The following is a 15,150-nucleotide window of genomic DNA, read 5'->3' on the forward strand; positions in this document are numbered from 1 at the left end:
GATATAAGAATGAAATAACTCATTAACACTAATCTAGTTCAGATGGTGTTATTGAAAGAGGCAGAATACTGCCCCCACCCCCAGCCTTGTGCTGTGTGTCAGTCACTCAGTTGTGTCTGAGTCTTTGTGACGGCATGGACTGGGGCCCACCAGGCTCCTCTGTCCATGGCATTCTCCAGGCAAGAATACTGGAGTGGGTTGCCATTCCCTTCTCCAGGGGATCTTCCTGACCCAGGGATCGAACCCAGGTCTCCTGCATTTGTAGGTAGATTCTTCACCATCTGAACCACCAGGGAAGCACACCTTGTACCACCATCCCTTGTAGATGTTTCTGCATGTCACAGGTCCTTCACAGCTCCGGAGTCTACACAGCCAAAAAACTAGAGCACAGAACTCTACAGAAAATGAAACAGAAGTGGCATCTTCCAAGATCAGCCCATTTATTAGTTCAGACAGTCTCACTTTAAAATTACCTAGAGGATAATAATAAAAACAAAACCCTCTAACAGAGTTAGTCATGGTATTGACTCTGGAAAGTAGCAAAGCAAGGCAGACTTCCGGGCTTTAGCAACTTAAGAGTTTGGAGACATGGGAGGAAAAAAAATATGGAGCTCAGGTTATGTTTCCCTATTCTCTAGGTTGTTCTTACTGTATACTCTTGGCATATACCTGCTTATTGACACGCAGCATCTACATCAGTCATTTTTTATTTTTTTGAAAAGGGCATTTTTATTCACCGAATCACACTAGCTATAGAATTCCTTTCCTAGAGACAGCACTGCAGGAGTCCATTCCTAGAAGGCCTGGTGTGAAGGGCCCTTTTTCAACTGTACACAAGTTAGTCTGGTCCACAACGCTTGATAGTGATACTGGGACCATCTAGAAATGACCTCACTGTGCTTCCTCGTAGGAGACACAGATTCATGGAACATCTGCCAGGCTCGAAGAGCCTGGGGCTCTTAGAAGGAAAGCTGTTCCATAAATAGAACATATAATTATTATAATCGCTATGGCTATTCATTTCTGCTTAAGATTCAAAACTAAATTAGATAGTGCCACAATATAGATGGCACTGGAAGAATTGCTGATGATAGACTGAGTCAGCAATTTCCCTGGCTTCCAAAATCTCTTGAGACGGAAAGCACCACTGTTATAATTAAGATCTGATCTCCTTTTATTTCATTACTTTAAGATACATACATCTATCTACTTTAAGATAGGTACACTGTCTCTTAAAAAGTTAGTCGACCAATTAATAACCCACTGATTCTTATGGCTGTTTATATAACATCTGATTCAGTGTCTGAGACAGTGCCTTACACAGAATAGTTGCTCCCTAAGTGCCTGCCAGATGAGCAAGCGACACCATAAATTTTCCTACACATTCTACTTACTGCAATAGTTTTCTGTTTTGCTCTCTGCCACAGTGAGAGTTTGAATGATGTGAAATAATAACTGTAACTGTTACGTAATCCAGAGAAGAGGAGATGTTAGCATTTGTAGCATGAGTAAAGCAAGACACAGGCTGGTTTTAATTTTAAAGTCAGTGAAGCACATCTGCCAAAAAATGATGTGCAGGTGGGCAAATTGTATAAAAACAATGAACCAAATTTCCAATATCGAAACTCAGAGCTGAGTAGACTATTGGTGCTTTTGTGATTCTCAGATTCTTCTTATGCTACTGCTTCTTACCTCAGACTTGCTTTGGGGGCATTTTTAATTGGTAGCAGAACCACCAATTGTGCACAGGGCTTGGGCACATGTTTGGACATAAACACAGTTCCTGAGGGCTGGCAGCTTTACCAGCCCAGAATCCTAAGCCTCAGGGTACAAGAGGAGACTCTGAAATCACTTGGATATACAGAGTGAGATAAACCCTGGCCCACATTGGAATGGAGGCAGAAAGGGCAGGTGCTGGTCAACTCTGGCCTCCCACAGAATGGCTAGAAATTGTAGATCTCGACAAAGCCTGGCCTTCTTTTTTGGGGATGGGAGGCCCTCCATGAAATGCAGCATGTGGGATCTTAGTTCCCTGACCAGGGATCGAACTAATGCCCCCTGCAGTGAAGCATGGAGTCTTCCATGCTGGACCATCAGGGAATGCCCAACCTGGCTTTCTTATCGAGCCTTCTACAGGGTGCTGAACTAGCCGCAGTTTGGGGGTAGAGGTGGGGTGATGAGAGAAGGAACTAATTTCACCAATATTAATAATGAACATGATGAAAGTGAAAGTGTTAGTCGCTCAGTCCTGTCTGGATTTTTGTGACCCCATGGACTGTAGCCTGCCAGGCTCCTTTGTCCATGGGATTTCCCAGGCAAGAATACTAGAGTGGGTTGCCATTCCCTTTTCTGGGGAATCTTCCCAACCCAGGGATCAAACCAGGTCTCCTGCATTGGAGGCAGATTCTTTATCATCTGAGCCACCAAGGAAGCCAATGAACATGATAATTAACTTTAAAATACAGTAAGCCAAACTAATTATGTGTTGAGTATGTATCAGCCACTGTTCAGGGTGCTATACATATGAATCATGTATAATTCTTTAATTTTTACAGTCTTATGAGATTGTGATTATTATTGTTGTTGTTCAGTGGCTCAGTCCTGTCCAACTCTTTGTGACCCCATGGACTGCTGCACACCAGGCTTCCCTGTCCTTCACCATTTCCCAGAGCTTGCTCAAACTCATGTCCAATAAGTCAGTGATGCCATCCAACTATCTCATTCTCTGTTGTCCTCTTCTCCTCCTGCTTTCCATCTTTCCCAGCATCAGGGTTCTTTTCTAATGAGTTGGCTCTTCGCATCAGGTGGCCAAAATATTGGAGCTTCAGCGGTAGCATCAGTCCTTCCCATGAATATTCAGGACTGATTTCCTTTAGGATTGACTGGTTGGATCTCCTTGCTATCCGAGAGACTCTCAAGAGTCTTCTCCAACACCACAGTTCAAAAGGATCCTTTCTTCAGCACTCAGCATTCTTTATGGTCCAACTCTCATATCCATACATGACTACTGCAAAAATCATAGCTTTGACTATATGGACCTTTGTTGGCAAAGTAATCTCTCTGCTTTTTAATATGCTGTCTAGGCTGATCATAGATTTTCTTCCAAGGAGCAAGCGTCTTTTAATTTCATGGCTGCAGTCACCATTTGCAGTGATTTTGGAGCCCAAGAAAATAAAGTCTCTCACTGTTTCCACTGTTTCCCCATCATTTGCCATGAAGTGATGGGACCAGATGCCATGATCTTAGTTTTCTGAATGTTGAGCTTTAAGCCAACTTTTCCACTCTGCTCTCTCACTTTCATCAAGAGGCTCTTTAGTTCCTCTTCACTTTCTGCCATAAGGGTGGTGTCCTCTACATATCTGAGGTTATTGTTATTTCTCCCAGCAATCTTAATTCCAGCTTGTGCTTCTTCCAGACCAGCATTTCTCATGATGTACTCTGAATATAAGTTAAATAACCAGGGTGACAATATATAGCCTTGACGTACTCCTGTCTCAATTTTGAACCAGTCCATTGTTCCATGTCTGGTTCTAATTGTTGCTTCTTGACCTGCATACAGGTTTCACAGGAGGCAGGTCAGGTGGTCTGGTATTTTCATCTCTTGAAGAATTTTCCACAGTTTGTTGTGATCCACATAGTCAAAGGCTTTAGCGCAGTCAATAAAGCAGAAGTAGATGTTTTTCTGGAATTCTCTTGCTTTTTTGATGATCCAACAGATGTTGGCAATTTGATCTATTGTTCCTGCCTTTTCTAAATCCAGCTTGAACATCTGAGAGTTCACGGTTCCTGTACTGTTGAAGCCTAGCTTGGAGAATTTTGAGCATTACTTTGCTAGTATGTGAAATGAGTGCAATTGTAGTAGTTTGAACATTTTTTGACATTGGGATGAAATTTTTTGGCACTGCCTTTCTTTAGGATTGGAATGAGAAGTGACCTTTTCCAGTCCTGAGGCCACTGCTGAGTTTTCTAAATTTGCTGGCACATTGAGTGTGGCACTTTAACAGCATCGTCTTTTAGGATGTGAAATAGCTCAGCTGGAATTCTATCATCTCCTGTAGCTTTGTTTGTAGTGATGCTTCCTAAGGTTGTAGTGATTATTATTATCACCTTATTAAAATTTTTAAATATTTCATCCTGGTGGCTGAGTGGTAAAGAATCTGCCTGCAATGCTAGAGATGCCTCCTGCACAGGAGACATAGGTTTGATCCCTGGGTCGGGAAGATCCCCTGGAGAAGGAAATGACAACCCACTCCAGTATTCTTGCCTGGAGAATCTAGTGGACAGAGAAGCCTGGCAGGCTACAGTCCATGAGATTACCAAAGAGTTGGACACGACTTAGCGACTAGACAACAGCAATGACAACTCAAAGCAATTTCTGTGCATATACATAATTTTAAGCATTCCAGTAGCACTGCAAGGCCTCTAAAGAGAGCAACATTCCTGGCCCTACCATCTCTCAGCCACTAAGCCTCACCTCCCAGAGTCAGCCATGTTTGTTTCTTTCCGTTTTTCTTCTGCCGTTTATCACCTAGAGCCCTGTGTCCACTACTAGTAGCTCCTCTCCCTGGATTTTTCAGTTTTAGACATTACTCACTGACTTCACTGAAGGCAATGAGGGCTAAACCCTTTCATGGTTAGGCTTCACTTTCTATGATACATTTACTTTCCCCTGGGATGAATCCCTTGTTTCCTAGATCCTTTGTCATCTCCTTTATTGGTTTACTCTATTGTTTTTGTGGAGCACATCCTTAAGTAATCCTCTAAAGTGTACAAAAAGTCCCCCTTTCAGCCCTCCCCACACTCTCACCTTCCAGGTGCCAGGGCTCTGCAATCCCAGGGCCTTTACAGGGAAACTTGTAAAACTGAGGCAGTTTGCTTCCTGCTTGCTTCTCTCAAGAAGGCTATCAGCAGAACCAAGATGCTGTTCAAACAGGTGACTTCTCTTCGTCAGATGTTCACAATTTCCAGCATTTGCCTGCCATCTCTTCTTTGCTGTCACCTTGCTCATTTTTTTGTCCTTACTGATTTCTACCTTTTTATTCCCTTACTCTCATTTTAGTGGGATTTCAGCAGGAAATGTAAATAAGCAAATGCCTATGTTATCCTGGCATATTTAATTAGAAGACCCCTAGTCCAATTTTCAGATATGAGGAAAGGCTGAGCCCGAAAGAGTTGAAGGAACTTGCCTAAGGCCCCGATGCCCACCACATGGTGAAACTGAACTGGGATTAATTAAGCTTTGAGATCAGTTTGACTCTAAAGGTGATGCCTGAAATGTCAGCACCAGATGCCCATCCTTCAGGAAACTCCAGGATGGTCCCAGAAGCCCCAGAGAGCAGAGGGAGCAGACTACAGACTCCCAGAGACCAGTCTGCATGGGACAGTAGGGAGGACACAGCTTACATTTGACTCTGAGTCCTAAACCATAGCTAAGAGCTCAGCCACACTCACCTCATGAAACTGCCTTTATATCTTTATTCTAGGCACCATGTCTGTCCCAAGTCTGTTACGTGTTGTGAGGTGTCTGAATGTTTTCCTTCCACACCCAGGTGTAAGTGTAGGATGCCCCTCAGGCTGTGCAGCCACACTGAACAAGAAAAGCCTAATAAGGAATATTTCAGGCAGTCCTTGGTCTATATTGCCAAAAGTCATCACAATCAACAACTACATGAAGAGCCTGTGGCTGTTTCCACATTTTCAGTATTGCACACACTGCAAATGTCTGAGCTCTACAACACTGTCTCTGGTCAGAGCTGCTGACTTCAGAACAGCACATGGGACAAAGGCCACCTTTGGGAAATATCTCGGCGGAAGGGCATCAGCAGTACCATCTCCCAGGAAATGTGCTCCAGACTCTCACTGACATTTATTCCAAGGTGGAGAGACACAGGAGGGAAGGTTTTAGAGGTGGTGAGGCCTTTGATGATGCAAAGACCAAATCACCACTCCTAGTCTCTAGCTAACCCCTGGAGGCCTTTGTCATCTATTCTTAAGATATTTATTTATTTGGCTGCACCAAGTGTGAGTTGTGGCACTCAGGATCTTTAGTTGCAGCATGAGGCTCTTAGTTGAGACATGTGGGATCTAGTTTCCTGACCAGGGATTGAACATGGGCTCCTTACATTGGGAGCACAGAGTCTTAGCCACTGAACCACCAGGGAAGTCCCACCTTTGTCATTTAGAAATGTAGTCTTCAAGATGTTGTCTGGTCTCTTCCTTGGTCACTAAGGGGAGTCAAGTGACCAAGCTCTCCCCATTGTTCACATGCCTTCTCTAGAGGAGCCGTGTTACTTTAGAGCATGGGGAATACTGGCAAATTCCCTTCCACCTCTCACTTAGACATCCAGCAAATATTTACTGAGTGCCCACTCTATGCAAGGCACTGTTTTTGGCACTGGGAACCCAGCAAAAGAAGACAACCCATGACCTCTGCCCTCTTGGAGCTCACGTCCCATTGGAGGAAACAGACAGACAATAATATATATAATGGGATAGCGCATATGTGCTCAGTCGCTTAAGTCATGTCTGACTCTTTTGTGACCCCATGGACTATAGCCTGCCAGACTCCTCTGTCCATGGGATTTCCCAGACAAGAATATTGGAATGGGTTGTCATTCCCTTCTCCAGGGGATCTTCCCAACCGAGGGATTAACCCACGTCTCCTGCATTGCAGGCAAACTCTTTACCACTGAGCCACCTGAGAAGCCCCATAATGGGACAGTACTCAGTCATTAAAAAGAATGAAACATTGCCATCTGCAGCAACATGGATGGACATAGAAAAATACTATACTTAGTGAAGTAAGTCAGATAGAGCAAGACATTTTATGTTATCACATATGTGGTATCAAAAAAAATAATATAAATGAATCTACATACAAACTATACCTTTACAAACCGGAAGGAGACTCACATCAGACATAGAAAACAAACTAATGGTAACCAGAGGGGAAAGGAAAGGGGGAAGACTAAATTAGGAGTATGAGATTAACAGATACAAACTGCTATACAAAAAATAGATAAGCAACAAGCATTTACTGAAAACCACAGGGAATATATTCAGTATCTTGTAATAACATTATCATGGAAAATAATCTGGAAAAAATACATATAAAACTGAATCACTCTGCTGTACATACCTGAAACTAACACAATACTGTAAATCAAGTATACTTCAATAAGATAAAAATTCAGTCCCAAATCTGAGATGCTTCTAAATAATGTGTTAGGGAAAATGAGGAAAACTTTTGAACTTGTATTTAAATTTTTCAAACACTTGTGAAATCTATTAACAGCCTCAGGCTTTGGATAGGTCATATCCAAATTCCAGATTTCGTATAAGTAGGCTCTACTTCCAGTAGGCTGGACCCCCCACCATGGTCTCCAGAGGGAGCCTAAAACACTAAAGATGACGCAATTTTGATCTTGATGTAACACCTAAGCCTCCCTGATGGTCAGGAGAGCATACGGCTGTGTGAACTGGGCTCCTCCAGGTGATTCTGCAGCCAACAGTTTATCCTTAAGTACCAATGACTTGTCACTGCCCTTCTCTGCCTCTTCATAGCTTGGTCATCGTCTCACTAGCACATACAAACCCAATGCCCATTATTACCTTGGCAGCTCTGAAAAGTTTTGGTTGGTGCTGACCTATTGGGAAAACTGAAACTTGGGAATTATCTGTGAAATTTGCACTTCCGGTTTACCACCACATCCCAGAACAGCATTTTGCATTTTCCTTTTTGCCTCAAGTATTCAGTATAATTGTTCACATCCACTGAGCACAGACTACCTACTCTTAACCACTGCTGAGTCCTCAGGAAGTTTAATTTTCTGGGCTACTGGTAGGAGGGGACCCAAACAAATTAACAGAGCACTCGCTGACCTTTCTTCTCTTACATACAACTACTTCCAACCAGCACAGAGGAGATGATCAGACATCTAGGCGTCCCCAGCCCAGACCTCTCATTCCTCCTGCGGGGGCCAGAGGCCACAAGGGTGGGGAGACGGGCCTCAGAGCTAGTGCACACTTAAGATTTCGTTTTCAGCTGCCTCCTCTTCTTTACCTGGATTTGTAAAATGTCTTTTGAGAGACTCGTGAATTTGGTGCTGAAGCGGCGCCTAAGAATCCAGTGTTCAACTTGCAGGAGTTGCATTAGCTGGTTTTTAAATCTTGAAATCAGCCATGGAGAAGCCCTCACACCACAGAAACTGGCAAAAACTACAAGTCAGAGTTTCTTAAGTTGGTTCATTTGTCAGGAACGCTGCTGCTAAACCTGTAGGGAATTTGGAGGGCTCTGAGCACGTGAAAGGGGCCCTGGTAGTCGCTGGTGCAGGGTTGCTGGGGGTACGTTGGGGGTGGGGAGGAAGGTTCAGCCAACCACGCTCAGCTATGCTGCAACCTGAGCTGATTCATCCACCTTACCTCCTCCCAGACCAGAAAAGAAGTCCGACCAGCCCATGTGTGAGGAGCATGAAGACGAGCGCATCAACATCTACTGTCTCAACTGCGAAGTGCCCACCTGCTCTCTGTGCAAGGTCTTCGGGGCGCACAAAGACTGCCAGGTGGCTCCCCTCACTCACGTGTTCCAGAGGCAGAAGGTAACACGCCCTCCTGCCCCTCCTCCAAAGCCCCTTCCAAGTGTGATTGAAGGAGAGAGGCCCACAGGCCGGACCAGAGGGCCCAGAGGCTGCGGGGGAGGGGAGAGCACTGGCAGAGCCGAAGGGACTACTGCATGCCCGGGAGGGCGGGGGGCAAGGTGGGGTGCAGAGGGTCATGAGGGGGTGTGGAGGGGAAAGGTCGCTATTTTTCCACCATTAGAGGTTGCTGAAGATGCATACTATTCTGGGGTCCAGTCCCAGCTCAAGCTGCTCAAACACTGAGGTTCAGCCCATAGGAAATAAAAGGATAACTTCTTACTCCAGTCTCAGAATATTTTTCTTTGTTCCTCAACCAAAGATTCCTTTGGCCCTCCTCAAGGCCTCTTCTCCCCCACTCCTATCTGGTGTAGTTACAATGACTGGCATTTTGTTAAATGTTTCCTTAGGCTAGTCCTCATGCCTGGGTTAAATTGACCCCCTAGGTCAGCCTGGAAGGCCCCCTTTGGGTCTGACACATGCCACCCTTGCACCCCCCACTCCAGGGCCTCAGCATCACCCCCTCATTAAGAGCAATTTTGGGGTGTCTCAGCTTATCGCTAACCTGCCAGCCTACGGCCCACAGGCAGGTAGGAACTTACCCATTTGATGCAAATGAACGAGGGGTTGTGGGCTCAGAGAGCTGTGACCGAGTCTTAGCATCTAGGATTTGAGCAGCTCCACATCTCGGCTTCTTCCTCTAAGAATCACAGATTCCACAGTAGTGTTTTACTGAGCAAATATAGAACTGGAATCAAATTTGGAAGTCAAACCTTTGGGCAACACCAGTTACAACCAGTGAGTACTAAACTGCTAAAGAAGCAGGATTGAGTAAAATAGCTGTACAGTTATTTATTGTCCCATCCACTTATGACTTACCCGCCTTTTCCTTTTACCTGCCCCTCCCCAAAGTCACAGCCTATTAGAACTGAATGGTACCTGGGTCACACCATTCCCCTCAGAGCCCTGAGACCATGAGGGATGGACAGAGGTAGGCTGACAGGACTTCTGTTCTGCTCCTGTTTGGCCAGAGCAGCATTATTTGATCCATTGGGATTATATATTAGCTCCCATGTGGAAAAAGGGTTCTGCAGCTTTAAAATGTTTTACAACCACTGTTCTGGTCCAGTCTTCTAACTTTATGTGTGAGACAAGTAGGGTCCAAACTGATTACATGGTTTGCCCAACACCATAGAGAAGCTAAAGGCCGAATTGGACCAAGCATGTAGGTTTCCTGAGTCCCATTCATTCCCTAAGTATGAACAGTGAAATCGTTTCAGGTCAAAAGAGTCTGAGGGGAATTTTAAGCTGAAAAAAATGTTTTCCCCTAGAAACAGTGGAATGTTAGTTTCAAATCTGTAATGACTGAGTCTAATATATGAGTATTTGTTTGCATCTAGCACAGAGAAGGGTGTATCACAGGTATTTGGTGAATAAATGAAATATTTCCCTAGTAAAACTAATCCTGAAGGCTTCCTGGTGGTCCAGTGGTTAAGAATCCACCTGCTTGTGCAGGGTACATGGGTTCAATTCCTGGTTGGGGAAGATCCCACATGCCGTGGAGCTACTAAGCCCATGTGCCACAACTACTTCTCACGCTCTGCAACAAGAGAAGCCACTGCAATGAGAAGCCTGTGCACCACAACAAAGAGTAGCCTGCACTCGTGGCAACTAGAGGAGGCCTGCATGGAGCAACAAAGACCCAGCATAGCCAAAAATAAATATGTAAATCTTAAAAAAAAACCAAAAAACTGATCCTGAGCTGCGCTATAATTCAAATAATTAAAGGTTCAAATAATTCATGTTGGACCCCTGATGTCACATACTGGTCTCCATTCAATTTATAAACAGTTCTTAGAATTATTTAGCTTGAATGTGCTATTCGCTGTCTATGGCCTATAATTCAGTGTTCTTAATGTTTTTGGCAGGGTCACAGTCTTCATTAAGAATTTGATGAAAACTGTGAAGCTTCTTCCCAGACAAATGCATTTATACACCCATCCTTCCAGGATTTTATTTATAAGATTAGGAGGTTCTCAGATCTCCCAGCATCACTGTTCCTCACTAGGGGGTTCCATGGACCCTATATTGAGAACTCATGAAAACAGTACTAAGATGAACCCATAATCAGTGGGGGACTAGAAAGCCCCTAAAATCTTGAATCCCTCTTTTCTCTCCATTAGTCCGAGCTCAGTGATGGCATTGCTGTCCTCGTGGGAAGCAACGATCGGGTCCAGGGGGTGATCAGCCAGCTGGAGAGCACCTGTAAGACGATTGAGGTGAGTCAAGTAGCTTCAAGGGAGGGTAAGCCACGCCTAAGCTCCTGGGGTTCTGTGGTTCCCTCGACACAACCGTAGAAATCCCTGCTCCAACATTTCAGTCTTTCCTTATGCAATGACCTCCCTTCTGCATGCGTGTGTGCTAAGTTGCTTCAGTCATGTTCAACTCTTTGCAACCCTATGACCATAGCCCACCAGGCTCCTTTGTCCATGGGATTCTCTAGGCAGTGGCTGCCTTGCTCTCTTCCATGGGATCTTCCTGATCCATGGATCGAACCCACGTCTCTTATGTCTCCTGTGTTGGCAGGTGGGTTCTTAACCACTAGCTCCACCTGGGCAGCCCCAACCTCCTTTCTGATGTGTCTCTAAAAAAAAGATTCACCTCCTGGCACAGGAAGAGAAAATACCCCGTCAGGCAACAAGGCAGATTTTACCACATTGATCAAGGTGGTGGTTACATGTGGTGCTGTTTCTTGGACAACCTCATTTTAAAGGGTTAGCTATAGGAAATAGCAATTTTGGGACTTCCCTGGTAGTTCCAGTGGTTAAGACTCTGAACTTCCAGTGTAGGGGCTTTGAGTTCAATCCCTGGTCCAAGAACTAAGATCTCACATGCCACATGGCATGGCCAAATTTAAAATAAAAAATCAATTTCCAAGTAATGACAATGAGTGTTGTTAGAGCAAAAGTTTTTTATGGGAATCCAAATGGTCTTAAGAAATGCTGTTTGGTACTTTAGAAAAGTCATGTGCAGATCTGAGCTGCATGGTGACGTTGTTTAGTCTCTAAGTCGTATCTGATGTTTGCAACCCCACTGACTGTGTAGCCTGCCGGGCTTCTCTGTCCATGGGATTTCCCAGGCAAGAATGCTGGAGTGGGTTACCGTTTCCTTCTCCAGGGAATCCTCCTGACCCAGGTACTGAACCTGCGTCTCCTGCATTGGCAGACAGATTCTTTACTGCTGAGCCAGCAGTGAAGCCCAGTGTTCCATTTACCTGTATTCTTACAAAATGTGTATTGCTATATGCATGTCTTTTAATTTTATAAATGGTATGGTGTCATACTTCTCATTCTGCTTAATATTTTTTTAATTAAGCATTATGCTTTAAGATCTATTCACATTTACATTCATTCCTTCAGTTTTCTCCTGGGAAAATAGAGCAAAGTATCCATTTTATAGAGTTTAACCATGAGCAGTCAAATAAGCATAAGCATAATGCTTAGCACAGTGCCTGGCATATGGAGAGTGCCTGATAAATACCCTAATCTGACCATTTTATTGCTTGAAAGGTGAATTCTATCAAAAGGTAAAGGCCTGTTCCTAGGTGACTTCAGGACATCATCTCATTTTAGATTTACATATCATTGAAGTCAGTATCCTCTCTTCTCCATATTCATATTCCTGAAAAGACTCATGATGGATTTGGAACTGGTTTTTAGAAGGAAAGTTTCCTCTTGGTGAAGAGCTCAAAGAGATTTTGAAATGGACAAACTTTTTTTTTTTTTTTCCTTTTCCCTTATTCACAGACAAGGCCAAATAAAATTTTGTCATTAGGCCATGAATCAGCACTTGGTGTGGTACCACCCTGAGTCTTGAGTGTATAAATAGGAGTGTGTTGCTTGTGGGCAGTGAGTTCATCTCTATACAGAGAGTTCATCTCTATATAGAGAAGGTCTCTACTCAGACCTTCATCAGAGACCTCCATCAGGGGAATGGGCTCTCTGTCTGGATGTTGAGGCTGGAAAACAAAAACAAGAAAAGCCCTGGGTGTCGCACTGCCGTTGAGAAAGTGCAAAGGTCTTAGCACCATTTAGACAGCATCAGAGGACACTGAGGACGAGAAGAGATGTGACAGCAGGTTTTCTTCCTGGAGGCTGGTTAGTGGCACAGAAGGAAGCAGCTGGTTTTTCTTTCATTGCGAACAAGATGAGAAGGAACAGGTTTGGAGCTCTGCCCACAGGAAGGAGTTAGTGTCAATATCAGGATGAACTTTCTGGCAGTGAAGGTCAGCATTATCACCCCTCTTATTCCTAACAAAAATATTGGGTGAATAGACACCCTTTTACAAGTATTTTCACAGTTCCCTGGAGGAACGTGTGTCATCGTCCCCCTCCAGGCTTCAAAATGAGTCTGCAAATTGGTATGTGTGTGTGTTAAGTCACTCAGTCATGTCCGACTCTTTGCACCCCCGTGGACTGTAGCCCGCCAGGCTCCTCTGTCCATGGAGTTCTCCAGGCAAGGGTACTGGAGGGGGTTGCTATTCCCTTCTCCAGGCGATCTCCCCAACCCAGGGATCGAACCCAGGTCTCCTGCATTGCAGGTGGATTCTGTACCTTCTGAACCACCAGGGAATTGGAGGTTTAAAAGTGTCCATCCCTTTTATTTGTTCAATTCACTTCTGGAATTTTAACTTAAGATGAAAAAGTGGTATATAAACAGGGCAGAATGTCTGTATTCATAAATAACTCCAGATACAATCAGAGGGGGGAAAATGCCAGAAACCTGAAGTCTAAGAGTAGTAAACAGTGGGACTACAAGTGATTTTCAAGTCCTCCCTTACATATTCCTGTACTTCTCATGTTTCTAAAATGAGCCTGAGATTTTTAAAATAACCAGTAGAGTAAGGGGAAAAAGAATACATGAATGAATATGGCTCAGATAAGCACACTTCTTTCAGATCAGTTTAAGTGGCTCACTTGGAAATGTAGGGGTTGGCTCAGAGCCCCAGGAGATCTTGGACTTTATGATTCCTACCTGGGCTCCAAAATCACTGCAGATGGTGTCTGCAGCCATGAAATTAAAAGACACTTGCTCCTTGGAAGAAAAGCTATGACCAACCTAGACAGCATATTAAAAAGCAGAGACATTACTTTGCCGACAAAGGTCCATCTAGTCAAAGCTATGGTTTTTCCAGTAGTCATGTATGGATGTGAGAGTTGGACCATAAAGAAAACTGAGTGCCAAAGAATTGATGTTTTTGAGCTGTGGTGTTAGAGAAGACTCTTGAGAGTCCCTTGGACAGCAAGGAGATCCAAGCAGTCCATTCTAAAGGAAATCAGTCCTGAATATGCATTGGAAGTACTGATGCTGAAGCACCAGTACTTTGGCCACCTGATGTGAAGAACTGACTCACTGGGAAAGATTCTGATGCTGGGAAAGATTGTAGGCAGGAGGAGAAGGGGACGACAGAGGATGAGATGGTTGGATGGCATCACTGACTTGATGGACATGAGTTTGAGTAAGGTCTGGGAGTTGGTGATGGATGGGGAAGCCTGGCATGCTGCAGTCCATGGGGTCACAAAGAGTTAGACATGACTGAACTGACTGAACTGATGCAAATATCCTGCATATGAAGAGGCCTTGAGTGCTGAGACAGTTACAGACGGCCCTACCATGTACCTGGAATCACTAAGGTGACAGTCTGCAGAGCCAGGACCACCTCCCAGGCCCACCAGCAGGGCAGCACATAGTGAAGCACATGAGGGTCTCCCCTGTCAAGCAGGTAAATTCTGTACCAGGGCCGGGGTCCCAGAGTGTCTCTTTCTCCTGTCCTTCCTGGTTTAGTTGTTTCTCTTTCTGGTTCCGTTCACCACCTGCCTGGAAACATCTTCTGAGAAGCCGTGCGTGGCTCCCAGCCAAAGGGTGAGGTGCTGTTGTTGAAGCATTCTCTTTTCTGATTGATGAAGAGCACACAGGGACGGAACTAGAGCAGCCCTAGGGGTGGGCACCATCCTTCCCTAATTACACACCCTCTCCCTGTGGGGCCCTGACACCTGCCCTTTGAGTGTAGCCCGTTCCTTGTGATGTCTAATTTATATGATTGTCCCTAATCATATAATGTCTTGCAGGGTTAGGCTGGGCAAGCACCCAGCCTAGGACCAGCCCCTGAGATGCTGAGCTTAGAGTCAGACCCACTCGGGATTCTTGTTAGGCTTTACAAATCATATGTGCCACTGATGTGAGCTTGAGTGGCGACGGGAGTGGCTTTGAGATGGACTGCGGTCGTGAAGGGCAGTCTGAACTGCGTCGTGGGGAGTGGCACTCCCTTTTTGCTGTGGGCTAAAGGTAGATGAAGGAACCGTGGTCTTCTTAGTCCTCCTGACTCTGAGACATTCTCAGAGCTTGCGATGGCAGGTTGTTGGAGGGCCTTCTGGGCTGTTCTAGATGAGCCCAGCATGATCTAAAGCTGCATTTACCTCTCTAGACCTGGAGCTCTTCTGGGACGGACTGGGACAGG

General features: G+C 44.8%; 1 protein-coding gene across 6 annotated transcripts in view; it reads left to right on the plus strand.

Moving 5' to 3' along the window:
• The window catches only part of TRIM55 (tripartite motif containing 55), a 59,187-nt gene that overhangs the window by 12,117 nt on the left and 31,920 nt on the right, over positions 1-15,150 (plus strand). For all 6 annotated transcript variants that reach the window (XM_043880125.1, XM_043880124.1, XM_043880127.1 and 3 more), the window contains 2 exons: positions 8,432-8,597; positions 10,817-10,912. In XM_043880125.1, coding sequence (XP_043736060.1) covers positions 8,432-8,597; positions 10,817-10,912 — 262 coding nt within the window. The remainder of the gene's footprint in view (positions 1-8,431; positions 8,598-10,816; positions 10,913-15,150) is intronic.

Source organism: Cervus elaphus, chromosome 21 (assembly GCF_910594005.1).
Source record: "Cervus elaphus chromosome 21, mCerEla1.1, whole genome shotgun sequence".
Taxonomy (NCBI): Eukaryota; Metazoa; Chordata; class Mammalia; order Artiodactyla; family Cervidae; genus Cervus; species Cervus elaphus.